General features: G+C 41.8%; 1 protein-coding gene across 1 annotated transcript in view; it reads right to left on the bottom strand.

The window, feature by feature from the left end:
- Nucleotides 1-20,344, bottom strand: part of DGKQ (diacylglycerol kinase theta) — a 322,011-nt gene that overhangs the window by 55,039 nt on the left and 246,628 nt on the right. The window contains exon 8 of the mRNA XM_063914615.1: nt 53-153. Within this exon, the coding sequence (XP_063770685.1) occupies nt 53-153 (101 nt within the window). The remainder of the gene's footprint in view (nt 1-52; nt 154-20,344) is intronic.

Raw genomic sequence — 20,344 nt, 5'->3', positions numbered from 1 at the left:
CCAGTCAGACCCATTCCATAGTAGATCTATACATTAATGTAACTATTCTTACCACTACTTCTTCACTCTTTGCAATTCTTGGAACGGATATAGTCCGGGGTTGATTACGTTTTACTGCATCATGACCATCGTAAATCTTTAAACTTTGCTTGCCTATAAGGAAGATGCAATGAATATAATAGTTCAACAAATTAAAGGAAGTTCACAACTATGTACAAATACTATGCAAGTCTTTACTGGAGGAGCAGAAGTGCGATTGACAGACTTAGAAAAGTATTTTTCAGACAATTTGAAGGTGAGCTTTTTTTATTGATACATTTCTTAACTAATTTCTAAAATAATTAAACAATAAGGGAAGAGACACTAGCAAAGAACAAGGACAAACATTCCAGCCTTCTTCATACCCCAAACACACACACTGTTTAATGTCCATAAATATATGTAAAGTGTGTGTTACATACTGTAGCTGCCAACATGTCTAGGTATTTTCCAAAGAGAAGGATATACTTTGCTGTATCAAAGAACAGCATGCGCACTTCTGGCTTATACCCCTTTTACAGCAAAAATGCGGGTCGCAGCCGGGAGCCTGACACGGGTGCTACCGGCTGCGACCCGCGTCAGCCTCCTTTCCTTCTGCAGTCACCAACCCCGGCATGTTACCGGGTAAGTGACGTTGCCAGTGACGCGGTGGGGGTGGCACTGGGAGATCACATGATCTCCCAGTGACACCCTTTCATACACTGAACGAGAGCAGGTCTACACAGCACAGCTGGCCGGGTTGAACTAGTGTTCAACCCTGCAAGCTACCAGAGGTGGAATACAGGGTCACTCGACCCAGATTATTCCAACTCGACCCTTTTACACCAACCAGCAACACGGGTTATGCGCGTTCATGTACAATAACCCGTGTTACATGCTGGCGGTGTAAAAGGGGTATTAATAGGTATTAACATTCTACAATCCCTATCACCTCATGTGTGAAGAGGTCTGATGGAATACATATCTGATAGTGGGATCCCAGCCACCAGTATGCTGGCAGCGGGGCCGAGCGCTAGAAAGCCCCTTGTGGGCTTGCTGAGCTCGCCACAGGATCTATTCTCTATCTATGGGTGTCGTGGACACCCACAGAGGGAGAAAAGCCTTTGGCGCCGGTATTCCGGCGGTGGGATTTCACCGCCTATCGAGATCCCCGCATTGTGGTCGCCGCGATCCCAAGAGGCGGTCTCGTGATCGCCTCCTGGTTGGATAATTATATACTTGTTGCATTTTAAGCAATCTTTTGCAATTAGCAGTATCTTATAATGTCTAAAATGCAGACAAATTGTAATTATGGCATGTAACATGCAGAAATAGCGGACAGTAGGAAACCTGTGCTCCAGCTATTGTAGAACCACAGACACCAACATTCACTACTAGCCTTTGGCTGACCACATATTGCCTTAGGATGGCAAGGCATAGCATATGACCATTTCCACAACTACAACATGGTGGCTGATATGTTGCACAGCTCAACCTATAGCTACATCACCAGCATGGGGGATACTGTTGCATATTGTTAACTGGAGTGTCTGCGTATGATAATGCGAAGTGGGTGCATTACAATGTGTTTAACATATTTGTGGAGATGGAAGTCTTGACACACTACTTTTTAATAACATTGCCAGCATATCAAATTAAGTTTTATTGGTAAGGGCCCTCACAGGTGTGTTTTAACAGAGGAGAGGACCCGTGTGCAGACTTTGGGTTGGCCCCCTCCTCTCCATGGTGCAGTAGGCTCTGGCAGTGTAGCAGAGTCTACTGCACATGCGCAGGTCTCCGGAAACATGGCGCCCACCATGTTCCGGAGAATAATTTCACTACTGTGCATACACAGCAACCATTTTGGCTGTGATCTTTGCCGGAGCCCAATGTGGGACACCAGACAGGTAAGTAATAAAACATGGGTGCAGTTAGTGCCCCCCGGGCCCATGTGCACCGCACACATTGCACCCATAATAGAAATGTCAATGGGCCGCCACTAGTAATTTGTCCTGGGCCTCCACAAACTTTAACCCAGCCCTTGCTATGACTAGCAACTTCACATAAGCAAAAAACTGCCACAGGTTAAATTCTCTCTGTAATTTGTCCCAAACACTGTATGGGCATATCCAATTGTCTGCGAGATTTTCCTTGCTGAAATGAACGCGCTCTATTGCACAAAATGTCTAAATAATATGGCTATGTACACTCCCAAATTCACGTGCCATCCTACTGAAAATAAATCTGTGCAGCAATTTTGGCTGTTAGCAGTGTTAACGTTAAAGCAGTAGTAATTATGGGGAAATATGAGTAAATCAGCCTGTGCCCTACCAAAAAACTGCAATGGGGGGGGGTAAAGGGGGGGGGGGGGTAAAGGGGGGGGGGGGGGGGTTGCGGAAAGTAGCCAGCAGTGCAAGAATGGACACAACCTCAGGGTATTTTTTTTTAGAAGTGGATTCACAGGGACAGAGCATTTTTGTAATCTCTGCAATGTATTCAATTATCACATTGCGGATTTCGTCGTATTTATCATATTCCATCCCATCTGAGATGCAGACTGTGATAAATATGTCCCTTAGAGCATCAGCACTACTAGGTGTGCGTATATTTTAACATTGCACAGTCCAACATCCCAGAACAGAAGGAAGCTCATATTGTCTGAGTTTCCATGGCAACAGTGTATACTGCTCATTGCCCAACTACTTAATTTTCCCAAGGTTATGCAAAGAAATATTTTTTTAGGCTACTAATGATTTATTTACTTACCACCCTAACCGGTAACTGTTAATTATGCAGAAGTCAACCTACTGTGGTGAATTCAGTTTTTGGGTGTGCGCCCATTGATACCAGGTGAAGCCATGCAAAGTGGCTAAACCTGTCTAAAGTACTGCTCTGCGCAACCAAACTACCGTTTGTGTGCCCAAAGTGCCAACTTATTGCACATTTCAGCTTGCCACCTCATGTGAATGGTGTCCCCCCACAATTACTATTTGCGCCTGAACTGAGCAACAGAAATTGAATTGCTTCGTCGGGCACCATCTAGTGACAGCCATGAGGAAAAACAATTAAATTCCCCCTATGGGGTCTAACCGGACAGTCAATTCCACAAACCAACAACATGCAATGTGTCGGGCGCTAGTTTACAGTGCCAATGTAAATTTAGATGAAAAAAGACAATTAATTGGCTGCCTTCACAATGTGGACCTGGAAATCCACCTACAATATGTGAATAGACAAATGAAATAAATGAAGGCGCACAAAAAAAAAAAAATCGTCAGCTGCTGTTTTGATACAAATGCATAAAGCAATTTATTAAAGTTTAAAATGAATTAAAAATTAGCTTTAAATAATCATACTAAAACATAAGTAACACATGTATAACAGGGAACAGCATAAATGACTATTATTTTTTGGTGCGCCTTCCATTTATCTCATTTGTTAATTCCACAAACCATTCAGCTCCTGCTTCGGATGTCAGCTATGCGATAATATAACTAGTGTCTATACAAGTTTCACTGACTAACTTAAAAATGCCTATACTAACTAACTATATAGCAGTTTCAAAGCATTTTTTCCCCCATTTTTTTTATTTTTTATCAGACATTGTAACTTAGTCATTGCACTATGGGCCTGATTCAGAGATGTACATCAACTAGATGGTTTACAGATGTCTTTAAACATCTTTGCTGCAGTCACGCCAAATATCCCCTCTTTGCATGCCAGGTCACATGAGAATCTCCTAATGTTGGGCTTCTTTTTTGCCACCAAAAAAGCATCTTATTTGCAGTGCAAATAGGATGCACAAGGAGACTGTGCTGATTAATGTATGTATATCTGTCTGCGACTGAGTCTCTGAATCTGTATATGAAGTGCTACAATGTTGCAGCTGTAGCTTCTTTACAAATACAAGTTCAGTTCTGCCCCATATACAGACTATCGCACACAATATACAAACGTCATATGTCAAATAAATCAGCGCAGTCTCCTTGTGCATCCTAGCCACACTGTGTTGAGACTAAAATGCATTTTTGGCCCAAAAAAATGCTCAATGCTAGCAGAGTTGCACAGGACCTGGCGGCTGCATGGCGTATTGAGCTGGATGTATGAGGACACATCTTTATGTACATCTCTGATGGTGGAGCACCTGTGCAGGATCATTTGTGCATGTACAGAATGGAACCTGTATTCTTGCATGCAGTGCCTCCTAGTCCCAATTGTTTGGGGGTGTAGCTGGGAAGTGTTTCCAGAAAATGGGGGCATTTTGCCCATTTTTTCTGGAGGGGACGAGGCCAGAATCTGCATCTTCAGGTGCAGACCTTCAGACCTGGCAGCGTGAACCTGATGGTTACTCAGATGGCCAATGTCCATGCAAGTAATCTGATGCTGGATCCTCGTACACAGCAGCAGGTCACACAAGCATGCAGGAGGTGTCTTTTTACTCAAGACGCCTCCAGCTGCTTTTGCACATTTTCGTACAGCAGCCGCATCCAAAGACGCAGATGCTGTATGAAGTGCATCTATCTCTGAATCAGAACCTATGCCAGATAGTGGGAGTTTTGAGCACAAGTGTGAAACAAAATGCAATGTATCAAAACCGCATCACTTTCGCCTACTGTCGTATTAAGCGATGTATGAGGACACGTCTATATTATTAAGTAGCAGCACCACCAATTTTAGCAGTACTGCATAATAAACGGGGGTTGTCTCATGAAAGTTTATAATCTAAACTGACAAATAAATAGACAAATAAAATAGGTATTACCATTTTCTATTAACTGACCATGATCATCTGATAATTCCACCCATAGAAATGACCACATAGTATTTCCAATGCTAGGTACAGCCAGAAAGACAGAGAGTGGAAGCAATCTATAGATCTATTTCTCCGGAGATATAAATAGAAACAATTTCTTGCAGGAACATTTACTATGCTTAAAAGGATTTCCGGGCACATACAAAGGAGGTAGGGTGTTCTAGGAAACTAATCCAAGGTCTACTATACAGTGCAGTTTGTGCTTTTCCTGTGCCTGACTATTTTCAAATCACCAAGTTTCCTTCCAGTTTTTATGCACAATTCTAGGCACACCACCTTATAATAATTGAGCCATGTTTTGTTTTGGGGCTTCTACAACTTGATTTTACTGGAAATGTCGGAAATCCTGCTTTACTTCTGATTTTGTGTTTTAAAAAGACGCGCCAATGATTTGGTAAAATGCAAACCATTAACCAGTTTGCTTAGTAGTACCGTCATTCTATCAAACACAAAGCTTTTTTATTTTTATTTTACATTGCTTCTTACTTTAATAGGTCCCTAATGGGTAAATCAAAATGTATGTATGCACTTTGCAAATAAATCCTCTCTGTGACCTTCGTTGCTAGTCGTATGTGCACAGTGTGACCGTGACGCATGAACAATCAGATGATTATAGCTCAACACCGTAAATATTGCTATTACATACAATGCTGAAACAGGCCCTACGTCCATTTGGATGCAATATGTACTTCAATAAATACATGTAATAAATCAAATACAAGAGGCACATTAACGGTCTTCCAAGGATCTTTGTGATGCCTACAGCTTGTTACGTACTACAACCCTACTATCCAGGGCACGCCGCATACAGTAGCTGTCATTTTGCAGTGAAGTGCTGACTGCTCGGCTCCCTCTCCAAACTCACATCCGCAGGCTACTTCACTTCACTAGCAGAAGTTGCAGTATTTCTTTAAGTTCAGACATGGGGTGGGATGTAATGGCGTCCGAGATCACCGGAAGTGCGGGTTGCCGGCTGATCTTGGCTGTTTTTTTTTGAAGGGCAGTCACTTACAAGACATGGTTTTGCCATGTAAGTGATTGCCCCTTTAAGAAAACAAGTCCGAGTTCGACTGGCATCCTGCACATCCGGCGATCTTGGACGCCATTACATCCTGCCAATTAGCACTTACTAAAAGCAGGATGACTTGTATGAATAAATCATATTATTAAATACCTTGTCCAAGGAATTCAGATGGATGATTTTTCTTTAGCAATTATTTGTACTAGTAAATCATTTTCAGTAATTATTTCTTGCCCTACCTCCCCCCCCCTCTCCCATCCTTGTGCAGCCAGACACTACGGCACTAAGCTCCCTCCCTGCTCTGGTCTCATTTAGTAAAGGCTAGTTAAACCAGTCCCGAGATCGGAGGAATTCTGGTATTTTGGACCAAATTTTCCGGGATTTTAATTCCCAGGATTAGAGCCTCCAATTCCGGCATGCGCTGCTTAGTTATTTATGCCAGGCAGCGCTGAGCACCTGCAGCACTTGGCTCAGACGCTGCCCAGCTGTGCGCCCCTTCAGCAGCACCCACTTGTTTAAGGACTGCAGTTCCCATCCAAGCAGCGATGTGGAGTGGTGTCTACATGGTCAATACCGGGCATCCCAAGACAGAGTTTTTGAATGCCAAATACCGGGATTGAAAAAAGACCCAGGGTTGGCATCCCTAGTCAGGGATACAGTAGTAAAAATAATCTGTATTGTAATCTCAGTGACAGGGTTTTGTGTTTGAGTCTAGTGCCACACAAAGCTAAATTTGGTTCCTGGGGGCCTGGACTTGGATCCCTGGGCTGCAGTCCAGCTCCCAATAGGCAGCGCACAATATACAGTCGTTCATATAGCAGGCAAGACTATAACAATCATTTTAAATCCCCCTGACAATAAATTATGATATTTGATAGCTAATAACTATAAATCTAGACATCTGATGTAACTATTTACCTATGAGCAACTATAGCAAATGCTTATACGGCTGTGTTTTATGGTTGTACAGATTCACATCTATGTAAAGTGTCTGCTAAACTTAGTTATATCAGGAGAACTTATTGGAACGGCTATTCAGTATACAGAAGATACTGTATACATTTTTCTTCAACATCTTTTGTTGCGAGCCTGCATTTAATTTGCTGAACTGAATTCCCTATCCTGTACAGCTTATGAAAAATAAAGCCTACATTGTCCTGATGATTTGCTTTGGAACTGGTCTAGGAGTCTTCACAGGATTTTCTACATTTCTGGAACAAATATTGTGTTTTAAAGACTATCCAAATGTAAGTGCGCAGCTGTTTTCTTATGTAGCAGTGTAATCCGTTAATAACAATTCTAGACAACACAAATATACACAACATACACAACAAATAAATACAAATATACACAACGGAAAATGTTTTTGCACTCGTCCTGGGTGTTTGGTCCCTACTACAAATGAAAACTCTTACTCCTACAGGAGAGTGCGGACATTCATACGGGACACTCCTTACCATCCAAAAGTACCAAGCTAGGCCTTCCCCTCCCTGGAACAAATGATGATATAAACCAAACACAAATCCGTACCTTTTCAGTTGTTTCTCTAACACTGTTTGCATGCAGACTGTCTAAGAATTCACAATACATTCACACTATCCTTTTCCCAGTACCACACATTCCCCACATCTAGCGTCTTCCCTATATACAGGATTTGTTTCTGTTGGTTATAAAACTATATAGCAGTGGTTTCCAAACTAGGTGCCATGGCACCCTGGGGTTGTGCGAGGCACCTGCAGGGGTGCCACAGTTTGGAGGTCCAGGATCAACTCAAATCATATATGGTCAATATGATTAGCAAAACCAGAACTGGTGGCTGTCAATTGTAAAATATGTAACAAGCAGAAGCACAAACCTGTCCTCCACCACATAATTGAACCTAAGCATGACAGGTAAATATAATTTGCTTAATATAATCATTTGTTTTCTCAATGGCCTAGGCATGCCATGGAAAATATACTGCTACTCTAGTGTGATCCAAGAAAGGTAGGAAACCTCTGCTAAATAGTGTTGTTTGAGTTGGGTAATCTGTTAATCTTGTAATTTGTTTGGCAATTTCACCTGACCCTATTGTATTAAAATAATTCAAAAGAGGCTTGTTTAATTAGCCGTGAGTTGGACAAAAAATCTGTGTTCACACTTTTTTGCTATTCAACTAGAAATCCATGTTACATTAACACGTGTATTAATGCAAATTTAATTTGCAGTTCCAGATTAGGTGACAAGTGTGGAAAGTTCCTTATTTTTAGGCAAATATGTTGGGACACAGTACAATAACTCTGAGACACCCTTCCCAATAGTAATGTATTTAGAAGTTTGAAAAGTTATAATATTGTCAATAAAGAAGTAATTTTTCAGGTAAAAATCAGAAAAATGATGTGGGATATGTATAATGAGATGTTGTATTGATGGGAATTTACAGATGTGAGTCGTAAGTGTATTTTTCCAACTTTTTACAAACTTGTATATATAAACATAAATATCGCTATAGAATAGTGACACAAAATGCACCCTAAAATCAGAGCCGTACCTAGACTTTTTTGTGCCCTGTGTCAGAAAGAGAAGTGGCATTACAACTGGGTGGATTTGAACAAGTCCCATGTTTCGCACATACAGTATAATGAACTTGGTTGTGCAGAACATTTTTTTTTTAAATGATAGGTGTGTGCAGGTGAAACTGTGGCCCGAACAATTTCGGACTATTTTTGACATTCACCAACAGCATGTAGGAGATTGCAGGACCCGCAAGAAGCAGTTCAATTTGCCATAACAACAACTGAAGCAAGAGGTAGCAACAAGGTGGAATTTTACAGTTTATGATTCAGTGAATGGAGGAATAGTAACAAGTCATCCTAGTGTATACAACAAGCCATGATATAGGGAGAGGAGGAGGAGGAATGCACCTTATTCCAGTACAGTGAAGAATACTTTTATGCAAGGTACAGAAACCATTCAAAGTAGTAACCTATTAAGTCAGTTCAGACACTGCCAGCTTGAGTCAGGTGACAACTGGAAAGGCAGCTTGAGGAACTGAAGGAGGAGATGAAACAAAGCAATTTTGCTAAATATGTTGGACTTGTAGATCAATTTCTTTGTTCGCTTAATCAGGACCAAAGGGTTGTCAACATCTTGAATTTGGCTTGCTACATTTTGGAGACCATTCTTGATCCTAGGTTTAAGTCTTATGTAATGTCTTTCTTTCCAACTGACACAGATCGTAAGAGATGCAAAGAGCTCCTTGTGAGCAAGTAGTCAGTTGCACGACACAACAATGGGGGTCATTCCGAGTTGTTCGCTCGGTAAAAATCTTCGCATCGCAGCGATTTTCCGCTTAATGCGCATGCGCAATGTCCGCACTGCGACTGCGCCAAGTAAATTTGCTATGCAGTTAGGATTTTTACTCACGGCTTTTTCATCGTTCTGGCGATCGTAATGTGATTGACAGGAAATGGGTGTTACTGGGCGGAAACAGGCCGTTTTATGGGCGTGTGGGAAAAAACGCTACCGTTTCCGGAAAAAATGCAGGAGTGGCCGGAGAAACGGGGGAGTGTCTGGGCGAACGCTGGGTGTGTTTGTGACGTCAAACCAGGAACGACAAGCAGTGAAATGATCGCAGATGCCGAGTAAGTCTGGAGCTACTCAGAAACTGCTACGAGGTGTGTAATCGCAATATTGCGAATACATCGTTCGCAATTTTAAGATGCTAAGATTCACTCCCAGTAGGCGGCGGCTTAGCATGAGCAAATCTGCTAAAATCCACTTGCGAGCGAACAACTCGGAATGACCCCCAATGTCTCCTTCAGTTTCTCCTGCAACTGCTGCTGCCAGGAAAACTGAGATTGCCCAAGATACCCACTGATGATGAGGATGAGCCAACTTAGAAAACCAGAGTTGCAACATTTTGACATCTGGGGGCAAATTTACTAAGATGGGAGTTCTATTTAAGATGGGATGTTGCCCATAGCAACCAATCAGATTCCAGGTATTATCTTCTAGAAGCTGATAGAAAAATAATAAGAAGAATATGATTGGTTGCTATGGGCAACATCCCATCTTAAATAGAACTCCCATATTAGTAAATTTACCTCCTGGTCAGGTCTCAAAGAATTGCCGTACATTAGTGCCACCTCCACCATGACTCTAATCTGAGATGGTAACCATCCACAGAATGGTGGATTATTTCAGTGAAAGTGTACAAAAAGAGCATGGCAGAAAATCCCTTTGTTTACTGGGAGGAAAAAGGCTATTTGGAGCCAATTGTAAAAACCCGCTGTGCTTAAGCTGCTCACCTCCAGTGTGTATCCTGAAAGAGTTTTCAGCATAGCCGGGAACCTTGTGAGCAATCGGCATACGAGGCTACTTCCTCAAAATGTGAAAAAGATGATTTTCATAAAAATGAACTTCAAATTCCATGAGGAAGATTTTTCCCGCCAATTACGTCAACGTATAGAGACTTCTGTAATGGTGGATTCCGGATTTTTCTGTATTTTGGAATATGTGCATACCATTGGATATCTTGGGGATGGGACCAGTGCCGGTTCCAGAGGTGGGGCTGCAGCGCAGTACAAATTTCAAACAGGGGAACCAAAACTACTGCCACCAACTGTCATCCCAAACAGACGCACTGGCAGTTGGTGTGACTCCCCTATTTGAACTTTGGACTGCGCTGCAGCCCCACCCCTGGAGCCACCACTGGATGGAACCCAAGCCTAAGCACCGAATGCATTTATGTTTCATATACACTTTATAAACACAGTCTGTCAGACTGAAGGTCATTTTATACAATATTTGTAATAATTGTGTGCATGAAAAAGGTTATGTACATATACAGGTTGAGTATCCCATATCCAAATATTCTGAAATACGGAATATTCCGAAATAAGGACTTTTTTGAGTGAGATAGTGAAACCTTTGTTTTTTGATGACTCAATGTACACAAACTTTGTTTAATACACAAAGTTATTAAAAATATAGTACTAAATGACCTTCAGGCTGTGTATATAAGGTGTATATGAAACATAAATGAATTGTGTGAATGCACACACACTTTGTTTAATGTAGAAAGTCATAAAAAATATTGGCTAAAATTACCTTCAGGCTGTGAGTATAAGGTGTATATGTAACATAAATGCATTCTGTGCTTAGATTTAGGTCCCATCACCATGATATCTCATTATGGTATGCAATTATTCCAAAATACGGAAAAATCCGATATCCAAAATACCTCTGGTCCCAAGCATTTTGGATAAGGGATACTCAACCTGTACAAAATTAATTTAGGTTTCATATGCACCTTGTACAATAAACCAACAGAAAGCAAGTGTATTACTCTCTCAGTCGCTCTCCTAAAAGTCTATATTTCAGAACATTCCATGTTTAGGAATTTTGGATATGGGAGACTAAACCTGTACAGTATATCTCTTCTAATGACAACAATGTAAAATAAGTATTTTTATAACTTTAATCTAAGCGGTCTATTCAATATCCTTTAATTTCAAGAAAAATAGGGTTAATTATGATTTTCACCTACCTATGTAGAAATTGCCATTCATTATAAAAGTAACACAGGAGATATCACAGTTATCTCCTCCTTACTTATTAATCCCTACTACATTGGACAGTGGGAACATTTGCCAGCTTCAGATGGTGCCACTCTGGAAACCCGCTCCTTCACTATGGGAAGTAGTCCTGTGTTGAGAAAAAATAATCCTCACACCCCTCCACCCCTATTGGACTCCCTCTGCCAGAAGTCATGCATGCGTCAACCCCAGTTCACGTATGTGCACTAGCACTGCCAAGTCAGACTTAGTAGTGCTAAGTTTCACTGCTTCTACAGTCTTCGGATCAGCTGTCTCCGCACTGGAGCCATGTTGAATTTCACAGCGAAATGAATACTTAATTATCGTAGGCCATCTGAATTTTTTCATTAAATAGTGGCATTTCCTGTTATATGAATGCATACAGCAATACTTATATATTCTCATGTTAAATAATGGGGTTTTCCCACAAGGTGACTAAAATGTGGCTAATAGTTTTCAAATTGCAATCCAGTCATACTAGTTTTATTCTTATGCCATCACTCTGCTTAGTAAATTTAGCCCCATATACAGTATTGACAAGGAGCACTGCCAGCCATTTACTGTGCCAAGAATATAACAAGCCACTGCCAGATTACACTGTTATTTTACCAATTAAGGTTTCCCAGTAGTTGAGCAATTAATGAATGAACAAAGCATACCATTATTTATTTGAGACCTTTAGAAAATCAAAGTACACTAGAGACAAATTACAAATAACACAAGTCACGATGTATTTGTTACAAACGGCTATTCATAAACTCTTCCCTACTACTGTACATCTTTAAATTGTGACATTAAAAGACTGATACTTTGATGTAGAAAGGAAGGTGGCACTAAAGATATTGTGCGCAATTTAGCAGAGCCCAAGGTCGCTTAAGTCAGCTCAGCTTGTATAGTTTCCTTTTGTTATGAAACTATCAGACATTCTACATGTCCGCTCTGTTCCCAATGCCTCAAAAACACACGATACTTAGCTATAAATACCAAAACATTTGATAAAAATGGGATTTACCAATCAAAGACCAGCATGAGAAACATATATTCCACAGACTAATGGACAGGCTCGGTGATAATATCAGGGCCCAAACATTATATAGTTAACATTGTACAATATTAACTATATTCTGATGCTGCATTTGTTTATGTAGCCAATCACCTTTTAAGACTAGAATTCCTGTGCATTGCATGATGGGTTTCTTAAGACACAATGGGGCAGATGTATTAAGCCTGGAGAAGTGATAAAGCAGTGATAAATGGAAGGTGATAATGCACCAGCCAATCATTACAGGTTTGAAAAATGACAGTTATCATCTGCCTCATAGTAGCATTCCCATTTGTAAAGCAGTTTAAAGGCCGTATAAAGACATCCATGGACATCATCTGAATGAATGACACTCCATTCCCTACTTTCTCTGCTCTCTAGTTCAGCCATTCCATCCCTCGGTCCCCAAGGCACACTAACAGTGTAGGTTTTAGTGATATCCAGATTTCGGGAGAGATGTTTAAGTCAAAATAACGGAGGTACTAATTAAGTCACCTGTGCTCAAGAATGGATATCACCAAATCCTGGACTGTTAGCGTGCCTTGAGGACCAAGGTTAGGAATGCATGCACTAGTTCATAATTAAGAAACGTGAGATCTTCTATGAATCTGCCTTGAAAACAGAGGTTGGGAAACACTGTTCTGTATGGTTATGGATCAAAAGGTCAACAGTCAGAAGGTCGACAATGTCAAAGTCGATATCGTCAAAATGTCAACACTGAAATGGTTGACACATAAAAAGGTTGACATGAGGTTTTTTTTAGGTTATTTTGATGTCAAAATGTAGCATTCGGCATGTGGACCCCCGATTAGTGTACCACAAGCTCTCACAAGGCTTCAGACAAGGTGCCTCGCTCAGGTTACTATTCCCAATCATAGTACACGTGGATGGTCAAGTATGAAAAAGTCCCAAAAATACAAAAACAAAACACTCATGTCGACCTTTTTATGTGTCAACCATTGTCATGTTGACCATCCGAACCGGTCGACCTTCTGGCCATGTAAACCGTATGCATGTCAACCATTTGGTGTCAACCTATTGTTTTTTCGACCTATCATCTAGATACCGTTCTGTATAGCGTTAACCACCAATAAGACAAAGAAGAGTTTTACATTGAAGGTTTATTCCTATTAATTCTTTGTATGAGCAGTGAATTTGCTAAATTATCTGGTATAACTTCATTATCTGGACCAAGGACTTTAACATGGTTTATAATTCAAACCTTGATTGTTCCCATGCATAAAAGAGGCCCCCATCAATTAAACAGACAGACATTGTACAGGACATTATCTGAATGTGAATTACACCTTTTAAACTGTGATGAATGATCATAGTGGATTTGTTATATTTTAAACAAACCTAACAGTGAGATAATATCCAGTGTGTGGTTGCATCATGATGCTATAATTCCGGATTTCACCCCTCTATTGACCACTTTCCCCATGAGGTCTCGTCATTGGTATCTTAATAAGTAAATAAAAAGTGTGGGGCTTCTTAAATATGAATGTCAGTCACTATCAAACCAGTCTTATCCCCTCAGCTGATCTTTCTTGGATCTGCGTAGCCAGTAACGCAAATTTAATTTAATGTATCACTGTGGTTCATAAGGCTTACATTTTAATGATCTTTATCAACATTATATAAAAAAAAAACAGAAGATCTATGTTATCCAACGTCTTTAACCTCAACTCACCCAAACAGATTGTGAGAATCAGCTGAATCCCAATGGTCACCTTTATTCCCATTTAAGGTAGGAACTTCACTTACTACTGCCCATAAAGCTAAGGAAGCCCTGCAATGAACTAATACATTTGAAAAAAACAAACCTAGATAGGCTGCTAACCTCCAATATGGTATTTAAGAAGGAATAGTGATTACCAATCTGTACAAGATCAAACAGTTTTAGGGATTACTTTATAAGCCTCTACACACCAGAGCAAAAACAGCCAAGTTTAACAATCAGTATTTGCGTAACATGTCACCTCTCCATTATATCCACAGGCGCAATAGACTCTCTTAAAAGACAATTGTAACAGAAAAGGCAGCAGACTGTATCAAGAACCTTATACTAGAAGTACTGGATATTAGTTTAGGTCCCCACTTAGGGTGGGTACACACCAGGATGATGGGCAATTGGGCTGATAGTCGGGCTGAATTTCCTCCAGCCCGGACCATGCCTGACTGCCCGTACACACCAGGAAGATTTAATGAACGACAAAATGATCACTGTTCCATCCTTCATTAATATGCAGCAGGTCGCATGCAATATCTTTCGGTTGGCAGTGCAGTAGGGCAGACTGGAAGAGCAATAGTGCGTACACACTGCACGATGTAGACCAGGGGTAGCCAACCCGGTCCTCAAGAGCTACCAACAGTGTACGTTTTCCAGGTCTCCTCACAGAATCCACCTGTGGATCTTTTAAAATGTGACTGTTAATAATAACTGCAACGTGTGTACCTGTCAGGTGAGCTGGAAAACGTAAACTGTTGGTAGCTCTCGAGGACCAGGGTTGGCTACCACTGATGTAGACAATTTGATACAGCAAAATGTAGATACAGCAAATCGTGCCAACATCGTGCTAGTGTGTACCCACCCGTAGTCACAATATATAAAATATATTTAAAAAGTAAAGCAGCCTGCAGGTAAATTTATAAAAATACTAATGAATCTCAATGCACCTAGATATAAAAATTGTTCTTCAATCATGTCACACACATAATAATGCGCTTGATTATTTAATACACTGTAATGAGACTGTCATTAACAAACTGTCATTATCCCTAACAAAACTAAGCAAGCGTATCTGGAAAGTTATACATTTGACATTGTGAGCAAACAACTCTAAATTTCATCTTTGTCTTCTCAACCATGGAAAAGGTTTTGAGTAACACTCGCTCCTCTTGCATAAAGCTCTGGGCCTGCCCAACCCTTTATTTTTATGCCTGAATTTTCTTTGTCTAGCTTGTATGTTCTCCTTTGGCACCATACAAACCAACAACTCTCTAGTGAAACTTAAACTTCCTGGCTCTGGCACAGCAGATCTTTGAGGCAGTGAGGTCCGGCGAGGTGCTGGCTAGTATCAAAGACACACACATGATTTGGTGGTGATTTTGGACTATAACAATGATTACATGAATACAAAGATGACATTAATAATACAACAATGCAAGTTAAACATATCTTCTGCATAAATCATTTTTATAGTCAAAACTCTGGAGTATACTGGAGTATGACTGGTGAGGTACTATCTACCCTGCCTGCACATCCCTGCTCTAAGGGTTGTCTGACTACATTAGACTAGTGATGGCTCTTCCAAGGAATCCTAATACTTATGGGGCTGTGGTCCTAGATAGGAAATATAGATTTAGACTTTTTCTTTGACAATTTACTCCTATGCTTGCTCAAACCATTAACTTGGCTACCTAATTTGTCAGGTTCAAAAGCTTCTTAAAGACAGACCAGTTTGAAACTAAACACAGTCAAATTGGAAATACAACGTTACAGTGTTCCGTCTGCAAAAAAAAATAACGAACTCTGGCTTCATGTCTTGGGCCGGGTACACACTTGTACAAAATCGGGATGATTTGCAGCAGCAGAATAGTCTAGTGTGTACCCGTGAATGCGCTCTCGTTAACTGTATCTTCTGGTTGGTCGTGCTGCACTGTATGTATGGGTGGCACAATAGGTCGGCCAGCATCACATTGCACTGATGTGTACCTGGCCTTGTACTATCTCCAGATAGAGTATACAACATATATTTTCCCCCCTGTATAGTATTATAACCAACTTCAAATCCTGCTCTTCTCAACAAGATACTGGTGTTACTTTATATAATGTGGTCAATGTTCTGCTACAGCTTGACAAAGATTTCGTAAACCCATTAAAAGCCTAATGTATCCTTTAATTTAGCTGCAAAACTTCACCTAGAATCCAGATTGAAATTCGGTTCACAACTTTTAAAAGGCATTGAAGGAAATACTGTCCGTCTGTCTGTCTGTCTGTATGTACATACGGAGGCGGTTGTATAGAGGAGAGGGCCCCATGTGCAGTTTCCATGCACCCCCTCACCACAGCATTCACCAAATAAACTGTCACAGTGATTTCTCAGAAGAACTCAGAGAAATGGCACTAGCGTACATTTGCTGCTGATTTCAGCGGCAGTCAATGGAGATGTAAGTATAGTTCACGGGTTCAGTGTGTGTGGTGTGGGCCCATTATAGATACACCCATGTGCATGTAAATATATACGTTATGGTAAGAACTTACCGTTGATAACGGTATTTCTCCTAAGTCCACAGGATAACAATGGGATATGATGGAGCGACAGCGGATTTGCACCAATCAGTCAAAGCTTTCCGGCCTCCCAGCATGCAATGGGCCCGTCCATATATCCCCGACCCCCGGCTCAGGCAAATCAGTTGTATTCCAAAGCTCAAGGCAGGAGCATTATGTAGAACCCTAATCCGGTGAGAAGAACACACATGCACACCCTTCCGTGCCAGAAGGAAGAGGTTTAGGGGTATATGCAATTAGCGGCGAATCGCAGCAAATTATCGGCCGTTTTTCAATTTGACACAATTCGACAGTCTAATTTCGGCAAGTGGGTGCCGAAATTGACCATATGCAATAAAAAACGGATTCGACAGTCCCGCTGCCGAAAAACGGCCGATTTGACGGATTTGTTCCGTTTTTTTTAAAAACGTGTAAAAACAGGAAAAAACTCGGAAAAAAATGGCGTGGGGTCCCCCCTCCAAAGCATAACCAGCCTCGGGCTCTTCGAGCTGGTCCTGGTTCTAAAAATCCGGGGAAAAAATGGACAAGGGTTCCCCCGTATTTTTAAAACCAGCACCGGGCTCTGCGCCTGGTGCAAAAAATACGGGGGACAAAAAAGAGTAGGGGTCCCCCGTATTTTTTACACCAGCATCGGGCTCCACTAGCTGGACAGATAATGCCACAGCCGGGGGTCACTTTTATACAGTGCCCTGCGGCCGTGGCATTAAATATCCAACTAGTCACCCCTGGCCGGGGTACCCTGGGGGAGTGGGGACCCCTTCAATCAAGGGGTCCCCCCCCAAGCCACCCAAGGGCCAGGGGTGAAGCCCGAGGCTGTCCCCCCCATCCAAGGGCTGCGGATGGGAGGCTGATAGCCTTGAGAAAATGTAAAGAATATTGTTTTTTCCTGTAGTACTACAAGTCCCAGCAAGCCTCCCCCGCAAGCTGGTACTTGGAGAACCACAAGTACCAGCATGCGGGAGAAAAACGGGCCCGCTGGTACCTGTAGTACTACTGGAAAAAAAATACCCAAATAAAAACAGGAGACCCACACCTTGAGAGTAACACTTTATTACACACCTGCCGACACACACATACTTACCTATGTTGTACCGCCGACTGCCACGTCTCCTGATCCGACGATCCGGGGTACCTGTGAATCAAATTATACTCACCTCAATCCAGTGTCCAGATATAAATCCACGTACTTGGCAAAAAAACAAACCGCATTTACCCGGACCACGGACTGAAAGGGGTCCCATGTTTACACATCAGCTGACCGCGGGTGACCTCACCGCTGACGCAAAGTTCCCACCATTGAAAGTAATGGAGAGGCTCTGCGAGGCGCTGTCTGACAGCTCAGACGTCCAGCCAATCAGCAGAGTGCCAGGACGTTGCGCTCGCTGATTGGCTGAAGGGACCTCGGTGACAGCAGTCACGTGGTGTCCCGGCATTCGGGGAAAGGGGTCTGATGTGTAAACATGGGACCCCTTTCAGTCCGCTGGTTTGGGTAAATGCGGTTTGTTTTTTTGCCAAGTACGTGGATTTATATCTGGACACTGGATTGAGGTGAGTATAATTTGATTCACAGGTACCCCGGATCGTCGGATCAGGAGACGTGGCAGTCGGCGGTTCAACATAGGTAAGTATGTGTGTGTCGGCAGGTGTGTAATCAAGTTTTACTCTCAAGGTGTGTGTCTCCTGTTTTTATATGGGTATTTTTTTCCCAGTAGTACTACAGGTACCAGCGGGCCCGTTTTTCTCCCGCATGCTGGTACTTGTGGTTCTCCAAGTACCAGCTTGCGGGGGAGGCTTGCTGGAACTTGTGGTACTACAGGAAAAAACAATATTCTTTACATTTTCTCAAGGCTATCAGCCTCCCATCCGCAGCCCTTGGATGGGGGGGGACAGCCTCGAGCTTCACCCCTGGCCCTTGGGTGGCTGGGGGGGGGACCCCTTGATTGAAGGGGTCCCCACTCCCCCAGGGTACCCCGGCCAGGGGTGACTAGTTGGATATTTAATGCCACGGCCGCAGGGCGCTGTATAAAAGTGACCCCCGGCTGTGGCATTATCTGTCCAGCTAGTGGAGCCCGATGCTGGTGTAAAAAATACGGGGGACCCCTACTCTTTTTGTCCCCCGTATTTTTTGCACCAGCACCAGGCGCAGAGCCCGGTGCTAGTTTTAAAAATACGGGGGATCCCCTGTCCATTTTTCCCCTGGATTTTTAGAACCAGGACCGGCTCGAAGAGCCCGAGGCTGGTTATGCTTTGGAGGGGGGACCCCACGCAATTTTCCCCCGCAATTTTTTACCATTCCATCTAAAAAAAAAAAAAAAAAAAAAAAATATTTTAAAAAATATATAAATAATACTTGTGCCTCCCAAAAAGACAAATCAAGTACCTAATCCCTTCTAATATAAATAGATATGCTATTACCAATAAAAAAAACACCAAAAAAAACATGTTTTAAATTTTTTTTATTAGTTTCACCCACCAAAGTGTGGCGGATTGAAATGACGAATTTACTGTCTAAAAGCACTGTTGTCGAATTTCCAAACTTCAATTGAATATACTTTTGTCGAATTGCCGCATTTGTACCATTGCAGAAAAGTCGAATTTGACAAGAGTCGAATTTGGAAAGTCCGTTTTTTTGACGGAAAGTAATGTATTGCATTGTCGATTTTTTTTTTTTTGGCGAAAAAGTCCAGTTTTTCGACAATTTCGGGAATTCGACCGCAATTGCATATACCCCTATGTGAGTAAAAAAGAATCCTCACATCAGGTGCGTCAGGGTGGGATCCCTGTGGACTTAGGAGAAATACCGTTATCAACGGTAAGTTCTTACCATAATGTATATTTCTCCGGCAGGGTCCACAAGTTATCCACAGGATAACAATGGGATTTCACAAAGCAGTTTAGTGGTGGGGATGCTCCTGATGCTCAGGAGAATCCTTCGTCCGAATTCAGCATTGTGAGAGGGAAAGGTATCCAAGGCATAATGTCTTAAAAAAATGTTTAAACGGAAAACCATTTGGCTGCCTTACATATCTGTCCTGTTTAAGCACCACATTGTGCTGCCCATGAAGGACCTACTCTACGAGTAGAGTGAACAGAGACATTAGCCGGAACAGGGAGATCAGCTTGAAAATATGCTTCGTCATTCGAAATTAACTTGCCAGTATCTGCCTACCAGCAGGTTATTGAAATCCATAGAAAAATAAAAAGAGAATATGCTTCTCTGATGATACTGGTACAATCTATGTAGATCCTTAATGCAAGGATCACGTCCAGCGATGCATCTCCCGCAGAAAAAGTCCAGACTCTAAACAGCCGGGACAATATTTCCTTTTGTTAAGGTGGAAGTTATTCACCACCTTAAGAAGATACCCAGATCTAGTTCTGCGAACTACTTTCTCTGGATAAACAATCAGAACTGTGGAACAATATAACAATCCCTAAGTCTGATATTCTTCTAGCTGACGACTCAGTCAGTAGAAAAGACACTTTAGCTGTCAACCATTTGTAATCCATATTTTTAAGTGGTTCAAATGGGGCACCTTGTAGGACTTTCAGGACTAACCAAGTTCCACGGCACTGT

This window comes from Pseudophryne corroboree, chromosome 1, assembly GCF_028390025.1.
Source record: "Pseudophryne corroboree isolate aPseCor3 chromosome 1, aPseCor3.hap2, whole genome shotgun sequence".
NCBI lineage: Eukaryota > Metazoa > Chordata > Amphibia > Anura > Myobatrachidae > Pseudophryne > Pseudophryne corroboree.
This window is presented reverse-complemented; position numbering and strand designations above follow the sequence as displayed.